Source organism: Phasianus colchicus, chromosome 13, assembly GCF_987193195.1.
Source record: "Phasianus colchicus chromosome 13, bPhaCol1.hap1.1, whole genome shotgun sequence".
Classification (NCBI taxonomy): Eukaryota; Metazoa; Chordata; class Aves; order Galliformes; family Phasianidae; genus Phasianus; species Phasianus colchicus.
This window is the reverse complement of record NC_143448.1, coordinates 9133698-9155000: the sequence shown is the minus strand read 5'-3', so window position 1 is coordinate 9155000 and position 21303 is coordinate 9133698. Positions and strand designations below refer to the sequence as shown.

Genomic DNA, 21303 nt, shown 5'->3' with positions numbered 1-21303 from the left:
GGGAGGCATGCAGCCAGCAGACCAGCACCACCATTAGCACTTCCCAAAGGCAGCCCTGCACTGAAGTTCCCCAGCATCCCACCGGCTGGTACCAGGGGCTGCTCCGTCACACACAGAGGGATGGCCATGGCCCCTGCCCACTCCAGAGGAAGAAGGGAGAACACTTCATTAACCAGGAAAGTGCCCGTCCAGAGGGACAAGAGTTAGGCAGGCCCAAGGGCCATAAGTGCGCCCTCGTCATTACTGCATCTGAGTCAAGGAGAAGATGCCACCAACTCACTGCTCCCAAAGCTCCTTCTCTCTGAGCACCTGAACCTGTAGCCCCAAGAGAAGGCAGATTCCTGCACATAGTTCCCATGCTCTTGTGCATCTACACAAGAGCAACCACAAGCCTGGCCTGGGGCCGCTCAAACAAAACAGCTTCAGCTCCAGCTCCAGCACAACTGCATTGCCACGGGTATTTCCAGACTCCTCTGCCATGGGAAGTGCATGAGAGAAAAATCCCTTTGGCACATCCAGGACTACTGCCTGTGCCACGCTCTGTGCGATGCTCTGCTCCCTAGGCAGTATCTGGGGGAAGGTGCACGGATAATGAGTCCTCCCTGTATTTTTATCTGGGCTCAGGATTGTGTCCCGAGCAGGGCAGAACGTACAAAAGCGTGTCAGTACTGCTTGAAAGGGACGGGGGGAAGCAATCTAAAGCACATACTCTGTCAAAATAGGGTTGCAAAATGGACCTTTGATCACTTGATGGGTCAGTTCTTGATTAGTTTTTATTTGGTCTTCATTGCTATCTCAAGTTGTAATACTAACGCGTGTTCCTTTAAGAAAACACACCGCTTCCACAGTAAAATACAGAGGATATGCTAAAGTACTTTTGATTAATAAGCAAAATAGCCATGTAAAAGGAGTATAGCATATTGGCACTGGTTCCTGCTGTACTGAGGCTTCTTTGTGAAATTACTTAATTACTTCTCCCTTCACCCACCCCAAACTTAACCTGAATAAATCTGTGGCTAACACAAGACTGAGGAATTTTGCTTTTCTTGGCCATTTTTTCTCCTGATCACCCCCACTTTTTTTTTTTTTTTTTTTTTTTTTTTTTTATAAAAAAAGAAAAAAGAAAAAAAAAGAAAGAAACTTCACTAATCTATAGCAGTGTTCCTTTTGGAGAAAGATGACTGGCTAAAGAAGAAACGGCAGCACAACTGCATTCTGTGGGCAAGAACACTGCCCTTACTTTCACTGAAAGCAACTGTCCCTCATGGCATGAGCTGAACAAACAGATTCTATAGCTTGTTAGAAGCTCCTTAATTTTTAATAGATTAGGCAAGAAAAAGCTTTAGCTGGCTAGTAAAAAATGCGTAGGGAATTTTAAAGAAGAAAGTGTAAGTACTGAATAAACATATACTTAGTGGAATGTAAAAAATACAGGTTTTTAACTCAATTTCTAAGACTTCTACAACAAAGTGCAGAGAAAGACAGATGAAATTATGTTCTGACTACCTATACTGAATAAGCCCAATGGGAAACCCTGTATATAGTTATCAGTGGCACTGAAATCTGCTTAGGAAAGCAACAAGTCTTTTGTTCTGTTGACAACAGTTATTACAATTAATTCATTTTGTGATTGGTATTTGCACTGAGTGACAAGGTGTTATTTTACCTCAGTAAAAGTTAAAATGGTAATACCTACATGTGAAATAACGCCGAGTTTGCTATCACTCACTCGATAAAAGAAAAGCCTTTCCTCAGCAGTGCCTGCTCAGCTGCCGGGAGCCTGGAGGACGAGCATCGGGCTCTTCGCTTTCCTCCTTCCTCACCACCCTTCCGTGCTCTTTTAAAGCTTTATTTGGGGGCTATCCCCCATGGCAGGCAAAGCAGGAGCGCCAGGTGATGTAAATTTCACCTTCTGCAGCAGGAGCCGGCAAGCCAGGGGAAGTTTGCAGCGCTAGCAAATGGCAAATAACCCATTAGTTATGGATAGTTCAGCACGTCTCTACTTTTATTATAAGTTAGCCTCGCTAAACCATTGACTTAACAGAGAATCATTATAAATCCCCATTTTGAGTTTTTTTATTAGCAGTATTTATCACCTTCTCAAAATCAATCCTATATTTTTAAATTAAAACAAATGACTACTCGTGCTGCAATCAATATTAGTACATTTCCCTTTTAAAAAGGAGAAAAAAAATGGAATACAAAGAAATGTCCTTCTTTGGCTGCATCAATCCAATTTCAATATAATTCAATATTTAATAAATATAATCCTCCATGTCTGTGCAGGGAAACATCATAAAAAATGCAAAAGGTTTCCTGGTCTCCAATAACTTGCATGAAACAAAGTGTTTCCTTATTCCTTCCATAAATACTGCAGTCTTATGCTACTGCTTTTTTCTTCCTGTGTATTAGAGTTTGCTCTGATTATGTATAAGAAAAGAGGTTTACATATTTCATGATTAAAATCTGAAGCGCTACCCACCACCTCCAGAAAAATCCCCATCTTTCTCTTTGTACTTCTCTGCCTTGTTTTTAAAAGGGAAAAAAAAAAAAAAAAAAAAAAAAAACCACAAAAAAAAACCCTTATATAATACCTAATTTGTACATCTGTGGTTTCCCTCTGACTTGTGTAGGCACCATATGTTTTTAATTATCATAATAGCCTTAAAGAACCTGTTCAGTGGGAAACACATATGATCCTTTTATTACTGGTTTGTAATTTAAACAGTTTTAACAGAAAAGGTCTGGCTATAAGGGACCGAGAAGCACAAAGGTCTAAAAACCCTGTTATTGACCTCTGAAAGCACGAGTTCAAATCCCACCCACCGAGGTGGGACCCGGCTTTCCCTCCTCTGACAGAGGTAATCGGTCACATGTGAGACGGCTCTTCGAGACCTCCAAAGACATAATCTCCAATCTCCAACGACTCAACGTCGCAGTCAGAGGCTGACACAGTGAGGCGGGGGTCCGTAAATATTATCGTGTAATCGATCTGGGCTTCCTTCCCCTCAGTGAAAGCTTGGCGAGCAACACGGTAGAAGATGCCCTACGCAAGCCAGAAGCTCAGAATTTCAGCAACCCTCATTAGTTGTTGCCCTTTTAAATTCACGATTTTGTCCTTTATGCAAATGTGAGACTTGTGAACACGCCAGTCTCCCAGCCCCGGAAAACAGTCAGATATTCGGAGGTAGGAATTAAATTTAACAAGTTCAATTCACTCCTGATTCTGGACATCTAAACACATAATCAGTCTGATAATGTTATTAATTATCATTCAAGCGACAACCTTTGACACTGGCATGCTCCCACAACCTCCCTACTCCAATAACTCAAACAGAAAATCGTTGGCATGAAAACCCACAGTCTTATGAACAGAAATTGCAAGTAAGCAGGCACTGAACACATAACTGGGAGCAAGCGAAAACCCCTTTTCAGAGAGAAAGCAGAGGCTCAGACAATAGCTCAGTCACTTGACCCAAAATGAAATTCTGTACAACTTTGTCCCAAAACAGATAATTTACACCCCAAACAAAGAGTTGTGGGGAGCTGAGGGTGGGGAAGGAGCACCGCTAAAATTACACTGAGGCTGGAGGTCGTTATGGCTCTATCTAGGGAGATGGATGGTGTCCTCATTAGGACAAAGCTTTATTTAGACAGACAGACAGAATCCTTATTAGAACATTAGGCTGAAACATTTAAATGTCAGGAAATACAAAATTAAGATTTTGCAAATAAATGCTGACTTGGAGAAAAAAAACATGGAATTCCCCACACAGATCCCACTGTAACCATGTAGGAAAAAAGAAATAACTCAGAATTACATCTCACGGGCCAGTCTGGCTCTTTAGGGGATTCTTGGAGAACTCTGTTTCACAAAAAAATGGGTACAGTGCCACGAAGAGTGCAACTGAGCCATTCCCTTCCCGTCCCTGTCTCGCTCCCCATCCCCACTCCCTCTGCTTTCTCCAGGGAAACTCAAATATTTTGCAATGATGGAAAGACAGCTTAATTATCTAGCACACAAAAAAAGACGGTCATTGTTTTCCGTTTTACCTGAAAGCTAATGGATCTTGGAATACCAGACGTGGATGTTCAAAATCCCCTCTGGAGCCTTTCTGGTGATTTGTCGTCTCTTGGTTGCCTTTGGCGCACACCGGTCTCTGCCGAGGTAATATGTGAGCTATTTCACACTAAAAGCAGATTTTTTTGAGAGAGGCAGTGCACACACACACACACACACACACATGCATACACACAGCCCTCCACCCCCTTGTCCTGCACCGTGCCAGCAGGTCCTGCTCCAAAGCGCAGCGACCCAAGGAGGAACTTCCTGTCCCACCGGTTTTAGAGAAGAAAAGGGTGGGATACGAGCACGGCCCTGTGGAGCACACAGCCTGCAGAGCTCCACATTGTGCTGTCTGTCCCCTCATCCCAGGCTTGGGGCAGATCTGTGGGTGCTGCTCTTCCCCATGCAGTGCTGACACAGAGCAGATGGGATGGACACATGGATGCTTCTCCCTGTGTGCAACGATCCTGATGTGCCATGGGTCACCCACCCAGAAGCCCCTTTGCCAGCCTCTGGGCCTCCACATTGAACTGTCTGCTTGGGCCAGAGAGAGATGTTTATGGGAGATGGAATTTCTGCTGGCGTTAAAGAAATAGTAAATTAAATTCTCTCATTTTGATCTAAAGAAATAAAGTTCTTTCTCTAGGATTTTTTTCTTAAGTATGTTTGCAGCACTGGCATACATACTCCACTAGAACCTCCTCCCTTTGGGCAGGCACACGGGCTCCATCCCCAGGCTCCATCACACCTACCATCACGACAAGCTAGCCTGGGGACCCTCGTGCACAGTGCTTCTGCCTCTTCATCTTCTTCCTCTGCCATGCACATAAGAACACCATTCTACCTTAAGAGAAATCCCAGTTCTGGGCCTAAGAAAACTCTTTTCCTATTTAAGGATCTTCCTTTCACGGTAAGGATCTTCCAAATTTCCCAAAAGTGGATAACAACAATACCACTGTGATCCCATCTGTACACAGCAATGGCACTGTAATGCACAGAGCATAAAACACCAAATTCCCACAGACAGCATCTGTCTTACTACAAACAATGGACCATTATCTTGTAAATAATTCTGATTAAGCTGCAGCATTTTCCCCAAACAAACAGTAGGGGAGCAGAGGGTGAGGATTTTTCTGATGGGAGTGCCGGTTTTCTCCTTCCCCAGCACTGACACTCCGTTTTTTATTCAACTGATTGGGCCCCTCCCTTGCCTGCTCTGTCCCCCATGGCTGGGTTTTCACGTTCTGACCTTATCCAGCTGTCAGTCATCTTGGCAACTAAAGAGGGAGCCGTCATGTTAATGGGATTGCCACCTCTATCCTTCGGGAGAGCTTTTCTGTTTTGTTTCTTTTTCTCTTTTTCACCACCATGTTCAGTTATACTTCTTGATACACCCATAAACCCTGCAGTTATTGAACCGTCCCCATGACAGAGGATGGGAAGACCAGACGCCCAATGCTGTTGGCTAGAATAGCATCAGCCAGAACCTGGCATGGCTACAGCTGCCAGCTGAAGGCACAGGGCTGTGCTGGCAGCCCTTGGCTTCCTCCAGCCGGAGCTGCCCCTTGCAGCACGTGGCAATGAGCAGAGCAGAGAGGAGTGGGGCTGGCCCTCGTGCCACTGAACCAGCTAGAAACCTACCACAGAAGTCTTAAGAGGATGTAAAACCAAAGCCAATGCATTGGCTGGAGCGGGGCTAGCTGTACAAAGGGATGAGTAAAATGAGACACAATTGGTGCTGATGTGTCTTATAACAAACCTTTCTCGCAAGGTTCACAAACTCATCTACGTGGCCCTAGAGAAAGTCTGGATCTGGTCTTTAACTTGTTCATTTCAATGCATAAAGCTTTTCTTATATGTCCCCCTTGATAAATGTCACATCTCTACATGGCTGAGGTGTTGCTCTTACTTCCCTGAATCCCTTTAACACTTGTAATTATACATAGGAGCTGGTCTGGACCAAATGCACTTCCCAACTTAAAACCAACCAAACAAAAAAAACAACACAACAAAACAAACAGCATGGCCTAATCTAGGATGGTAATGCCGGAAAACAAGCAGTAAGAATTTGAACTGAGAAGTAGTGAATTGGTGTCACTGCCATTCAGATAAAACCTTACAACAGCCACTTCCAGTTCTCAGATCCATGAGCATGACTACATGCCCCAGCATCTGCCAAGCCCACAGCAGAGCCAGGTACAGAGCAATAACACTGGCAATGACACTGGGGGGACAGGCAGCAGCAAACAGCGTAAGCCCCCAGACACGAGCAGGACCTGCAGAGGGTAGGAGGACAGTGACATCCACATCCAATGCATAATTTTTGTTTGTGTTCATTTTCATCATTTTTTTATAACTTACTGTAGTATCAGGGAAGGAAGCATTTACACACTGAGGACATATATAAATGTTCTTCATCTCCAAAGTGCTTTGGAAACATTAATTAATTCATTTATCCTCACAGCACTCCTATCAGGGAGACAAGTACTATGATTTTCCATTTCACAATGGAAAATCCAAAGAGGAAAACTTATTTTTTCCCATTGTCGGAGGGTGAATCACAGGTAGACTTGCAGGAGCAGCGAGGACTGCCAGACTGTGTGTGAGCTCCCCTTCTCAAACCTTACTTAAAAGACTCGTGTCCCACCACTTATGGTGCATATTGGGATATGCCTTGCGTTTTTCCTTCTGTAAGAGATAATTAAGGCACAGTTCCCTCTCTGAACTGCTGAACAATGGCCGTTCTATGCAGGCAATGGCCCTACAGAAACCCCGCATTGGAGACTGGCTGAAAGAAACACAGACATTACAGCAGTAAGTGCAGGAGCAGCCCCATTTCCCCAGTTTTAAGAGGAAATGCTCCGGGAAGATGCATCTGCTATCTTAGGTAGCTCTCATCCAGGATACATATCTAAAAATTTCAAATATTCAGAAAACTGCTGTGATTTCTGATACCTGTTCTCAAACCTAAGAGTGTTCGCATGACGTTTGTGCTGGAAGGATGCTCCTCATCCACCCGTGCTGTTGCTGTAAACAAACCTCTTTCCTCTTTGCCAGCAAATGCGTGTCTGCTTCAAATGGCAACACAAGCTCCTGTTAGCCTGAAAGGGTCCATTTCAAGGCCTGTCTATGACATAAATAGCAACAGGAGTATTGTAGGAAATTGTTCAGATCAGAGACCTGAATCAGCATCAGGGGACAACAAACTGGAAAAATGAATCCTAACTCTACATTTCTCAGGAAGAACTTCCACCTACTGTAATCCTCATCAGTGAAAACCTGGCCTGCCCTGAACTTCTTTGCTCTTTAGTTTGTATTTTGACAATAATAAAAATGCCCAGAAATCAAAACCTTTTAGGCGTTTTCCTGGCTTGTAAAAGATACATTCATTAGCAAAACAGAGTGCCAAGCTAAACCATGGCATATTGCAGAATGCATGACTGCATATTGCAGAATGCACGACTACATCCTACAGAGGGGAGGCTGGTACCTAGATGTTACTTTGGAACAACCAGAACAATTGTTTAGTGAGAAATGTTTTTTGCATATGACTCATCAACCCTTGAAAACAGGATTTCTTATATAATACAAGTGCTGACACAGCCTTCACTTGAATGGTGTGACTGCAGCTGTATAATTACAACTTTAGATTAGATGTTATGGACCTTAGGTTATGCCATTCAGACAAATGCTCCATTGTATCAGAGAGATATTTTTTCCTTAGTCATATTGCCCACAGGACAATAGGGACTATATTCACAGCTCACTGTGTAGAAGTTTTGGCATGTAACAGCCAGCGGTACTACACAAGATGAGATTATACCCTATGGGGGTTAAATGGATTCATAACTGCCACTTTTTCATCTCTTTTTTCCTTTGCTCCCAGTTGATACTTTTTTGGGAGTGCTCTCCAAATAAAAGGAAGAACAATCTCACACTGAGTCTGGATAAATGTTACAGTTGTCTCACAAATGCTGTATTATTTCTAGCCCTTCCAAAATAATATAATTGTCCTACTGCTGAACTACAGATTTTTCTCAGTATGACACAGAACGCTAAAATGTCAGGTCCTGACTCATGGTGTTTCGGTGGAATAAATAAAAAGTACCAATATGCTATTCAAAACTGACAGCATTAATGAAGATATGACGCTAGGAGCCCCAGCCACATCCCCCCTTTAACTTCCATTGCCTACTGACTGGTGCAGCAAACAATAGGCCACCTCCTGTGGGTCCCATCCTGGAGACACTTACCAGAGGCCTGAGCGATATTACTGACACCAATGCGACTGGCTGCTTGTTATCCTATGCTCCCTTCACCTTGGGAGCACTGTACATGAAGGAGGGAAGTGAGGCTATCTCGGGACGTTTACCGCACATTCCTTCCATGGGAAACAAAAAGCAGAGTTAAGCACTACGGGCAGTACTGCAGACTGTAACAACGTAAGACCGGATGAGATGAACTGAGAAAGGTCTCAGGTGGGCTGTGCACTCACAGCACTGCCCCGTGGGATGGGCAGCGTCTGTCCCTCACTGAGGCTTTGCTCCCAGCTGCAGGGCTGGGCCCACAAACGGCAGCTCACCCTGGCCAAGCAGCCAGGCACCAGGACTTACACACCTGATCCATCCAGCATCACTCATATTTAACCCACAGGCCTCCATGGAAATGTTCACTGGATTGCATCAGTGAGAGAGAGGGGCACAGCTCCCGCATTCCCAAGGAATTTTCTGTGCCGAAGGAAACAAACCTAGCCTGTCTAACCATGCATTGCGTTGTTCTGATGATAAGCCACGCATAAGAAGACTGCACTTTTAATGAATATGCTTCAAAAAGGCCAGCGAGCTGCCTTGCAGAGTTTGCCTCTCACAGCATGAGCCAGCCGTGGATTGCACGAGTGGTCTTCGGTCTACCGAAAGATAAAACAGTTGCGCAGAGTTGTCTTGAATGAATTAACAAAATGACTCAAAACTGCACTAATGGTTAACAGCTTTTTTTTTTATTAGCAACACTGAGATAAGTTATTGAAGCATTTTAGTATTGTTTTACATTCCATTCAGAAGTGACCTAACTTGTAACTCCATATACATTTAAAGATATAGTTTGACACTTATTCAGAAAGCAACAATTATTAAAACTTACATACCTTCATTACCAGGAAACCTTAATATATTTTCTAATTACTTCCAACAATACTCTATTCCAAAGCACATGATAACCCACTAGAAGTTTACACATTTCACTTCAGTCACAGGTTTTAAATTGTGGATGTCAGAGTGCTGTTCATTGAATTTTACTGTCTTTCTTGGTTAATATTGGAAAACCTGGCACAATATATTAAGCTAGAAATATTGCTTAAAGAATATGAAAAAAGATAACTACAGTATTTTTTCCTGCTAAAGCATTACAAAATACAGGACCATTAAAAACTCAAATAGAAATGACAATAAATAACCTTAAAAATGTTAAGAGAATTTTCACTCATACTAAAGTCCATTCCCTAAGCTTGCCAAACACATAAATAACAGAACATATTCAGGACCTCTATTTTTGTACTATTATGATGGTTTGTTATATATTGTGGATGCTTTGTGTATACATATATTAATGCTTACACTTAAGGTATATATTTTTTTCTTTGCTGAAACAATTAATAAGCCTCAGGTAATTATTCATCCCCGGCACTACAAGTATCTAGATACGAGGGACAAAACCCCAGAAATCCCAGATATGCAACACTATGCATAGCAAGATCACCTCAGCATAAAGATATTCTAAGTTCTTTAGATTACAAAGATGAATTTGGTTATTTATTTCTGAAAGCCTGTAAAATAAAATTATAATTGCTGTCAAATTAATTGTTTAAAATTGGCCTCGTAATAGGTATTAATCGTACACTTAGTTTTGACTTAAAAGGATGTCTAAATTGTTCAGGTGTATGTGTAGATGTAGGAAATACTATACCTCAGACACAAGCATATATATTCCTGAACCGAAACACAAACCAGAGCATTGTCTCACTTTGCAAAGATCTGGAAACATCTCTATGCCTCTGCCTAATCCTAAATTATAATTTAAATTTGACCTGGATATGACAAAAACAATAAGAATATATTGTTCGGGAGATGAAACTTAGAGCAAAATCATACGGCTCTAAGCTTACATCATTATTTTGTTCCTGCAAAGAAAAGAAAAGCCTTTCTGTGCTGGGGATTTGCCCTGGTGCGGCTGGCCACTGATGTCTGAAATCGAGGCACATTCCGAGGCCTTCTTTTGCAAACACAATCCCCCTTTCAGATCTGGTGCTGGGAGGGACTGAATGCCTCCACTTTCACTGGGAATAGAAGGTACTCAGAACTCAGCCGTATCAGATATTTTAGGGGTTAACTTCCAGAACCATTAACGGAATGGGAGCGTTACACTGCAATATGAAAAACTCTAAGAAATAAGTTTCCAACAGTGAACAAAACAGTGATATCGAACTTATCGCCGGACCGATTTCTGATACAAAAAAAATACAAAGGAATTAAATTACATGAAAACAGCAATAAAATTTAAAGTCAAATAAACACAGGACCTGATTCTGCAATCCTTAGTCATGTAAGTAGTCCCACTCATCGAGGATGAGGGATGCAAGACTGGGTCCTTAGCTTCTGCTTAGGAAGTCAATGTTGATTCAGACAGTATCTTTTCTAGCCAAAAATATGCAGCAAAAGGAAAGTAACATAAACAAGGCTAAATGTCAACAGTGTTTGCAGACTTACAGACACCATCCATTTGTTTGTACTGAAATGACTAGCGAACCATTTGGCAAATACAATGCTATTCACAGACCGGCCCTTTTATCCAGCAACACAAACTTCACTGGATCACTGGCATTCCCAGTTAATTAAAAAAAGGAAGCAAGCCATATGAGTTTGGTTTGATATTGCCATGCAAATGGCACTGCGACTTCCAGAAGTGGCTGCAGCCCGGCACGAGGGCAGGCACTGATCCCTGCAGCACTGTGCTCAAACCGAGAGCAGGCCCTGTGCTGCAACTGAAGCAACCTCCTCAGGCACCACACTGGGTACAGAAAAGACCACAGCAAAGGTTCCACGGTATTTCCTTCTGCCTTGAAGGAGAATATTCTGGTTACCCCTTCAAAGGCAGAAATGCTGGGTTACTTAACTCACTGCAGTAGGGCATAATTTGAATGGTTCTGAGCACTGCAGTTTGCTGCAGCCCCGAGGACCTTCCCTGACCACAAAGCTGTCCTACAGCTCAGGTATATAGGCCTTTTCCTTCTGTTTAATGTGGATTTTATAATTTTAAAGAGCTGCAATAAGGTGAAGGCACACAAACAATTAAAAATCTTTTTCTGCATGTTATGTGTTGGTGGTAGTTCTGAAGGGGTTAGCATTACAATCCTTTTGCTTTTGACACCTGTGGCAAGAAGCAATTTACAAAGACTAAATACACTATTTCAACATTGGGGTACAGCACTATAATTATGTGACAATAAAACTGTAATAATCTGCCACAGTCGATCTTCCCCTTGCCCAGCCCTCTTGTCTGCGCTACAGTTCCACGTTTGGAAGGTATTTCAGAAAGTTACAATGCTGAACAGTTAATAATTCTGTGCAAAGCTGAACGCTTTCTGCTCAAAAGGAAACTGAAAGTGCTCAGCCCTTTGCAGGAGAACTTCAGAGCTGCTGCCGTGCACTAGAAGGGCCCTGCCCTATTTTCATACAGTGAAAGAAGTGAGGGAGGTGGAGCCTATGTGGAGAAAACAGCACTAATTGCAGAGGAAAGCAAGCATGAATGGAAGCAAATTAGATTTAGAGGGACAAGATGGAACTAATACTTTTGGTCATCATTAAGTGTGGGTTCAATAGCACTAATCCATTAAACAACCAGCTAATGCCCCGGACCATCTCTGGCCAATAGTTCTGTAGTCCACCGGCAGTTCTGTGAAAGCCTAGGTACATCTCAAGCAGAAAATGCTAGGGATATTTTACCGTCTTAGCCACAAAGCAGGAAGACTTAAAGGGAAGGAGAGACAAGAAAGAGTTTTGTCATAAACAGATGCTCTGCAAATCATATAAATTAGCAACTTAAGACCAGGAGGTGGAACATTATCGCAATACAGCTACGTGTATAACGGAAGCCAGGCAGAGAAACAGAAGAACAGAAATGGAAAGCATCTTCTAAATCTTAAATAGAAAGTAGATCTACAACCTCCAAGCATTACTTCTCAAATGAGCAAGAGCTGTGAAAGCAGACTACATGGATGCTCAAGACAGCTACCAAACCCAGAAGCCCAGCATGATGGCTCCTTCCCTGACCTGGGCTGCTGGCTGCAAGCAGCAGTGAAAGGCACGTCTCTGTCCTTACAGACTGCATGGTAGCAAAGATTAACAAGATCAGCTCTTGGTTTAGTCATTTAAGACTCTGGAAACAAATACAGTTAAGTTAGAAAAGGTCAGGAGACTAAAAATTTATCAATTATACTTTTTATTTTCCTTTTGTTCTTTCCTATTCTGCTAGATGTGTAAAGGAGATTTGTTGTGATTTTTCTCAGCAGTATTTTGGCATGGAAATTTCTCTATTACAAAGTAATGCTAGTTCTTTCTTTTCTAATTGTGCCTTTCACCCCTACAGTCTAAAGCATGACAGGAGCAGAAACAAATTATAGGCACATCATCAGACTCTCTTACTCTGTATACAGGGAAACTGAGGATTGCTTCCCCCCTGAGGGGTGACTATTCAGAACAATAATGTATATTGGTGGAACTGCCCTCTAGAAATTAAACCAAGATTTGTGCTTAAAAATGGACCCATTCTCTTAAAGGTAAAATCTGCCAACTAAAAATGATCTACGCAGATCACTGAAAATCCCAGCTTGTTGTAATCAAGCCAGAAATTTAGTGCAATTAACGTGGCCAAACAAAGATGCAATCTCAGCTGACTGAGAATCTTATTTCAACTCTGTTCTGACTGTGGAAAGGGCACCAGAGACTGTGCAAGGAATGTTATCAAGGGTATCAGTGCTCTCTCTTGAGATGCCAACACCCACCCATCACTGGCTGTAAAAAGAAAGGCAAATACATGGAGTCTCCCAAAACACAAACAGCCACAAGAATCATGCCCCAGGACCAGGTGCTGGAAGTGGGCCTCAGGCTTCCTGATCTCTCTGAGTAGGAGAAACAAAGGGAACCACGACTCGGGTCATGGGCTTTGTGCAAGAGGGAAGGAAGGCTAATAAATTAGCAAAGCGCTCCTGCTGGCTAATCTGCAAGTGCAGAAACATCAGGTGAGATTCCCCACACTAGCATGCACAGATGGAGTGTGATTTCACAGTACAAAATGTCACTGAGAAAATGAAAACTCCCTAAAAACACTACTTTCAATAGGGTGGTGTCTAAATCAATGAAATAAATGAGAACTAGTGACACAGGGATTGTTCATATTCATCCATTTTTGCTGTGAGATATCAAGGAAAATGAAACGATATACTTAAATACTCAACCTTAATACTTATGTTCTGCAAATACTCAACAGAATGTCAGTAAGAATTTTAAAAAGCTATTTTTGGAGGGGGGAGAAAGGAGGACTCGCGCTGCATTTTCCATTTTAAAATGGCTTAAAAAGTAGAACAGACAAGCTTCTGTTGGCTTTTTTTTTTCCTTCATACTTCAAGTCAAACGCATTATCACTGGGCAGAGCTTGTGAAAGGGATATGGTCTTTAAAATCACATAAACTCTAGCCATCATAAAACGTCTGCTGAATTGATTGGAAGATGAAACAAAAAACTAATGGAAGTAACATGACCTCATTTCAATAATTCTGTGAGAGGTTTTTTTTTTTGTCGTTTTAAAAATCTTATGTCTGAGAAGAAGTATAAAGATATTTTGTATAAAGCAACTGATCTTATTTTTCCAATTGTTTTGTTTAGTTGTTGTTTTCTCTGATGCATTTTTGGAACCCAATTGATTGTAATCCTCAAATACAGAGAAAAAAAATCCAAGGGTTTTATCAGCTCCTAACTGAAAGCAAGTACCAATCATGTTAAAACACCAGAAATCTAACTACTGATTTTGAAGAATCTGGAACTATTTCTAACTCTCTTCATTGGCTCTTAGTGAACAGAGACACAGGAATTCACATCACGGACTGGCAAATACCTGCAACTGGGGTTCAGTTTAGGTAATGACAGGAGTGTGAAGGCAAAATGCTCTCTAAGAATACAAGCCAATTTAAACTTTGCTGGGAAAAATTGTACTTTTCTATTAGATTAACAAATACACTTGGAAAAGCAGGCAGAGGCATGAAGAAGCAGTGGAGTCAAACAAAGCTCCTAACAACCTGAACTTAACCAGGGTAACCACCCACAAGTGGTTGCAGGTTTAGGGTTTCATTTTAAACTGTTGAGCTTTATAACTGTTGATCACATTCTCTTTTCTTTCTTTTTTTTTTTTTTTTAACTTGAATACATTTTCTTACGCACGTTCAGCTCTGACAATGAGTTTTCTGATTCGTTTGAAGGTTAAATGAAACAAGTGCATTACTGAAGTTTTTGTGTCCTTTGCTGACTCTGCTTTTTAAAGTGATACTGTTTTTCAACGGATTTACATTCTAAAATCTCTTTCAAGCGAGCACTATGCTTACAAAACAGGAGATAAATTGAAAAGTCCTCATCACTTGTTCCTAACAGATTTAGCTTTCCTTTTTGTCTGTTTTCTATAACAGAGACTGCAAGGGTAAAAAACTGGGGGGCTTTGTTTGGTGCACCGTTGTTTTAATTACTCAGAGGCATATTTTTAATTAGGCAAACCACAACTTGTACAACCTCTGTTAGGACAGTGAAAATTGTCAAAGGCTACTATTGTACAGTTGCCATTGAAAGAAATCAGAAAAACATAATTATTAAAAAATAAGGGAGGAGAGGGGGAGATAAAGGAAAAGAATACCTCTTCATTAAAGGTAGATGCATTCCATCCACCTGGGCTTTGATTTAATGGATATCGTGGAAACTGAATGCACCCCGAGTAAAAGCACAGAGAGAGAGAGACAGAGACAGACAGAGAACACGCAAGGCTTGCCTGGCAAAGCATCCAGTGTTTGTCTTGGGTTCTTACTTGTATCAGAATACTGAAAAGTTTGCAAGTCACCATGTGATTTTTTAAAAACCTTTTCCTCCTTTGAGTAGGCTAAAGCAGTAAATATCCCCTTCAGATGCCACTAGCACAGATAGTCTATACTGCTGCTACTATGGTTTAAAAGCAAGTTCTTTCTAAAATTCTGTGTAAGTATATGCATGCAGCACTGCTGATTTCAATGGAGTAGACCACATATAAGACTAGAATTTGGCCCACAGGGTTTAACATTTAAAAAAATGTATTACTAACAAACATGACTAAGTATATTTAAAGAGCAGCTTCATGATTCTGCACAAGTGTTTTCTGAAATGGTCTAAAAGAAGGTCTAAAACTTACCACACAAGTCAGGTCTCTTGATACATCCACTAGTTGCTGTGCTACTTGCAAGTCCATTAAAGGCTGCTAAGCCATCAGAGCTGTAAGCTCTTAGGACTGACAACATGTTCATCTGCTTCTCCAGGACCTGCGGACCCTGAACTTGTTCGGGTTTCATCACTCCTTGTGCAGTTTCATGGGAGGATAGAAGATTCTGACTGTGCCACTGCTTTTCTGATGCTTGTGGCAGTGGCGATACGAGCCCTTGTGCTGGTTGTGAGGTGACTGCACTTTGAATGTTGTCGCCTCCTTCACTGCTTTCCTTGTTTAGGGCAGACAACTGCTTATTCATAATATCTGGTTCTGTTTCAATGTCCTCATCTTCAATGTTTTCCTCCTTGGAAGATTCCATATCCTCAGATGAAGCTATGTCAGAAAGGTCATCAGTAGCACTTTTATTTACAGAGTCAGAGAGCAGGATATTTGGGTCATCTTCAGACTGTGGTTTTATTTCAGATTCATTACTGGTGCAAGAATTTTGTGTTCCTGTGCCAATAACACCAGGATAAACACCAAACTGCTTATAGAAGTCTGTTGTAAAATTACAAAAAGTGGATTCCATGTGGCTGGGCCAGGCAGCACTCTTTTGCTCTCCCAGGGTCTCTTTATTTTGTCCTTGGGTCATTTTCTCAGAAGCTGAGTCCAGCTGGCTAAGCATGTTTGAAACTACGGCCTCTTTGCTGGACTGCACAGAAGCAGAGAGCAAGCTCACTTTGTTAACTGAGGCTGAAGCTTCTCTAGATTGCTCTTTGTTGTTCCCTATGATGTTGTCCTTACGTTTAGCCTTGCCCAAGTGATTGGCCTGGAGGTGCAGAGCCATTAGTTCCATAGATGAAGTGGTAAAGGAGCAAAATAAGCAGCCATGCCAAGCAATATTGTCTTGCACAGTAACAGATGAACCTGGGAGGGACGCTGCATCTGGCCTTACGGATAAGTCAAGAGGTTCATATTGCGACTTCTCGGTTTTTCTCTGGGAGGACTTGCTATTGATCTTTTCCTCACCTCCATCTGAGCCCAAAGCTTTTGCTGAAAGTGGATCTGATAGAGCTTTATCCTTCATTTCCTTTTCTTTCTTCAAAGAACTTAGGACAAAGCTGTCCATGAAAGCTTGCAAAGACCCTTGAAAGTTCACGCCGTTCCCAACCATATTCTGGTAAGCACGGCCAAGTTCAGAGAAGTGTGTTGCTTTGGAAGATATGTCAGAACCCTTCATATTTTCTGAAGATACTTCAGATGACATGCCAGCTGCTTGTCCTTGCTGATCTCCAGAAGACAGCATTCCTGATGCCCACTGTTGTGAGACCATGCCACTTCGGAAATCAATACCAGGAAGCCCCTTGAAGGCTCCTCTCAGTATATCTGGTCTAATAAACACAGAACTTTTACTTGATGTCTCTTCTTTGTGTTCTTGGCTTGCAGACTGCCCAGAGAGTGGTCCCGCTCCATTTTGCCTCTCCCGATGGTGCCTCTCCAAGTGGTACTTGAGGGATGCAGACTGAGTACCAGCGTAATCACAATGCGGACACTTGTAAGGCTTCTCACCTATGTGTATGCATAAAAAGACAAATATAAAGGAGGAGAATTAACTGCACTTTGGTGCATGGATGAGAAAAAAAATAAAATAAAATCATTGTTAGCTTCCTAAAAACAAGATCTTACAGCTAATAATTCGTTTTTAACAAAGAAACGCCTTTAATTGAAGAGTAATTCCAAAACTGAATGTTTCTAAAGCGGGTTTCCAGAATGTGGGGCTGTTCTGGAATGACATGGTAACTACACACAATTAGCCATCTTCTTCTTAATCTAACATGTAGAAAACTGTTGTAGAATTAAAAGCTATGATTATGAAAATGAAGCATAACAATTTCAACCACAGTAATCATTAAAAGTACGAATTTTTTTTTTTAAAAAAAGAGAGATGAAGAATGTAACAAATGGATGGTTGCAATATTTTGTGTATACAATTGCTCTAAAATTTGTTTAAATTATACACATGGAAACCATTTTTAAACCTAAAAATTTTATGGCACTGTTACGCAAGACTGAAATGAATGATTTAAGTCTTGCTCTGCAGTAAATCATGGATATAATTAGCAAATGGCATACTGCACAAGTAATTTATCATTATTTGGAGGGCACCATTCCAGAAGGATTCAAAGATCTGCAGACCTACTGCATTGTTTCTAAATAAAGAACTATAAATACGGATTCTATAAAATATTAATATCATTATACTACATTATGATTGCAGCATGTAAGAACATATAGTTAAAATAAAAAGCAGTCAATAAAATAAAAAAGAAAAAAAGAAATAAAATACAAAATAAATTTAGTTTCTGTATTTGAAATTAGCACTATCTACTGGTTTTTGCAGTCCTTTAAATTTGTACTGAAGGTACTTCTAATGCTCAAGTAGTAAAACGTGTAATTTAACTATCATAAGTGCTTTTCTAGGATTACTTTGAATAGAGATTTAAAACATATAAGATGATTTTCATGAATTAAATAAGTGTTTGAGTCCCATATAAACTTTTATTGTTTTTCCTATACTTTTAAAGAGGTAGAAGGTATTACACACACAATAAATATTCAGATACAGACATAAATACATATCCAAAAAGAATGTATGCCTAAGCAAACGTACATCCAAACTCGTATGGAGCACTTGTGAGCAATGCAGAGCTCCTTTAAAAGGAAGTTTGGAGATACTCACTGGAAGAGACAGGAATGTGAAAGACCTGCAAGCTGCCAATACTGACAATTATTTCTACCAGGGAGCTGAACAACAAGAAGAAATAGTTTTTTCTACATAGCTTTTTCTCCAAAAGACAATGACCTCTCCTGAATGCTGGTGGAAAAACATGCTTCAAAAGCTTTCCACACAGTGGGGAAAAAAAAAAAAAAAAGAAAAGAAAAAAAAGCTCTATGATATTCTGCAGTTTACCAAACCAGCTGGAAAGTTACCCATTTTCAAATAACCTCAAAATCTGCTTAAAACAAAATTGAAAGGCTTTCCAACTTTCTTTGTATAAGCTGCAGGCTCAGTTGAAAGGCTGTTGGATATTTGGGAAGCTGCTCCTTGCACTGATCACAGGAACTTACTAATGAGATGCACCACAAAACCCTCAAACTGGCCATACAGTGGCTGGTTACGTGCTGCAACTCAGACAGGGCTCAAGTGACTTACAAGGAGTAGAAATCCTAAATCCATATGTAATCCCAAAGCTAAATGGTGAGACATGAGAGCTTTACATCAACCACGTTAATCGACCTGTTTCAAGGAGGAAAGTGCAGCACCTCAAACAAGAGGTTTCAGCTGAGGCAGAGGTAGGAATTAGCAGGGTTAGGCCTGGGTCCGCACAGCTTAACGGAGGAGATCTGAATTAAACATTTCAGTGCAACTTCTGAGTTTTTCGCTATCACCTAATTAAGTTCTGCTCCTCCACCAAGAAGATGCACAGCTGTGTTCAGCAGGAGCCACACAAAGACAAACTCCTGATGGGCAGGAATCACTAACCTGAGACGTGTCACGTCTGCTTGGGCTTCTCCTTGCTCAGGTGAGTGTGCACACATGCTCACAGCCCCATTGCTGGGACAAGGGGCCAGAAGACATCAGCTATCTGTTTGTTTGCATTCCTGCAGGACTGTTTGGGAGCATGTAAACCTTGACAGCTGTGCTGCCAGTCAGAATGTGGACAAAAATTAACGCTGTTTTTGCAGCATGCACACACTGCAATGTTTCTGAGCTGCTTGTTTGGCCCACCAGTTACTGCTGATTACACAACAGGCACCAGTGACCTCTGACACAACCTAGGCATTTCGAGTACCATCTGAGCAGCAGTCAGACTGGTGAAAAACAGAGGAATTTATAAGGTTAAATGCTCTCACATTTGAGTTTTCACTCCTCTTAACTGAAAAGCTCTTCCACAGCATCCCCTATGCGGAAATCTTTAACACAACTGTATTAATCACTTCCTTTTATTCTAATGATAGTTCAGCGTGTGTTGGCGTTGCACATCAAGTGACACCATTAGTAAGTGTGTCCCAGTATTGCAGGCGCTATGTCAACTGCTGGATAACATGCATCTACAGCAAAGAAGAGAATTCCATAATAAAAGCTGCTTTAATCACTCAATCACAGAATCGTAGGGGTTGGAAGGGACCTCTGGAGATCGCCTACTCCAACCCGCCAATGCTGCTAAAACATACAGAAGCTGTTCAAGGCAATAGGTGAGTTTAAAAATGAGTTTCAGTGAGTTAATCTAAGCTAACGAGAGGAGACACTATGGTTCTTTTGCATATGCGAAGTAACCCCAGTCTGAAGTACTGGGCACAGCAATGTATTCTTATTTTGTTTGCAGAGCCCTGAAGTTATTACACATTTCCTTAGAAGGCCTCTCCACTGAGCGAGCTTCCTTTCAGCAGAGGAGATCTGTGCACAGCTCGCCACAAATGCCACATGAAATAAGCCACTGACAGAGGGGGAATGATAAAAAGTGCAAGCATCTCCTCACCTTGCTTCACTGTCTCTGTGGTGCTCCCACCTCTTGCATGGCTAGAAATGAGATCTGACACTGAAGGGCTGCAATTGGATTCAACATGTAGCAACACACTGTGCCACCTTTACACTGCAGCACTGGCCAAATAACATCATTCAAAGGGAAGTACTCCAAACCTTTTTTTTTTTTTTTCCCCCTTCTCTTTTAGATCAAAATGTTGGCAGTGATTAGTGTACTTCAAAGCAATCTTAACTGTTGCTATTTCAAGGGCAGCACTGGCAGAGGGGAGAAGGACTGAGTAAATCATCTGTCGATCTTTGAAATTTACTGATTCTCTACTTCCTAAATTCAGGAATTGTGAAGAATACTTTGCACTGTTTCATCCATTCAGATTAACAACCAACAATGCTCATGTAAGTCATTGTACAAATGACAAAACCAAGCTATAAGCTGCAATGGGAAAAAAGAACAACCTAATTTAAACCAAACAAACCAAAAACCAATCCAGTTTTAATGGAAAACCCAAAGGACTCCTAATTTCCACTATCCACACTATCAACAATTGTAATTGTGTATGTCTGAAGAATACTAAAGGGGATAAGACAGCTAGGGCACACGTCTCATCAGAAGACAACCTGTTTGTATCTTGCTCTTGGAGGAAGCATTTCAGAGAACTCATCCTATATAATGACTACCAGGGTAATACTGCCAAGAGCAGCGTCTGGATGAGTTATTTAACACAGTATCAATTCACATAAATTAAGGTTGCCACGTAAGAGTGAGGGAACACGACTTCTTCAAAATAGTTTTTTGCATTTCATATCCAAGAGTCATTTTTCACTGCTCACAAAGGCAATGATCATCCTAATCTTGCTAATTTTCTGGCCATGTTTGCATCCCTGCAAATCCTTTCACAATGGAGTAGAAAGAGTGAATATCCCAATGTGTACAATAAGAAAGCATCTTGTTGAGAGTAACTTATCTAGGCAACATAATCATAGTTCTGGTCTATCTACCACTCTGATTTTACAAGACACAAGGCATCTCACAAGAACTATTTCATATCAGGATACAATAGAACAATAAAATTCAACACTGCTTGTAAAATCTGCACAAAATCTTGGTAGATAACTAGAAACAGATATGCTACCCAGTAGCATGAGGTCTTTCAGTATAGCAGGTTGCATAAACAAAGCAGTACTCAATCTACTACCAGTCCTGCTC

The 21303-nt window shown here is 41.3% G+C and overlaps 1 protein-coding gene across 11 annotated transcripts in view; it reads right to left on the bottom strand.

Annotated features, from left to right (window-relative positions):
* The window catches only part of ZNF536 (zinc finger protein 536), a 325753-nt gene that overhangs the window by 91579 nt on the left and 212871 nt on the right, over positions 1-21303 (bottom strand). For 10 of the 11 annotated variants that reach the window (XM_090149294.1, XM_090149293.1, XM_090149296.1 and 7 more), the window contains one exon: positions 15542-17122. In XM_090149294.1, the coding sequence (XP_090005420.1) occupies positions 15542-17122 (1581 nt within the window). Of the gene's footprint in view, positions 1-9050; positions 11178-15541; positions 17123-21303 lie in introns of those variants that run through there. The other variant, XM_090149298.1, reaches the window with a different exon arrangement.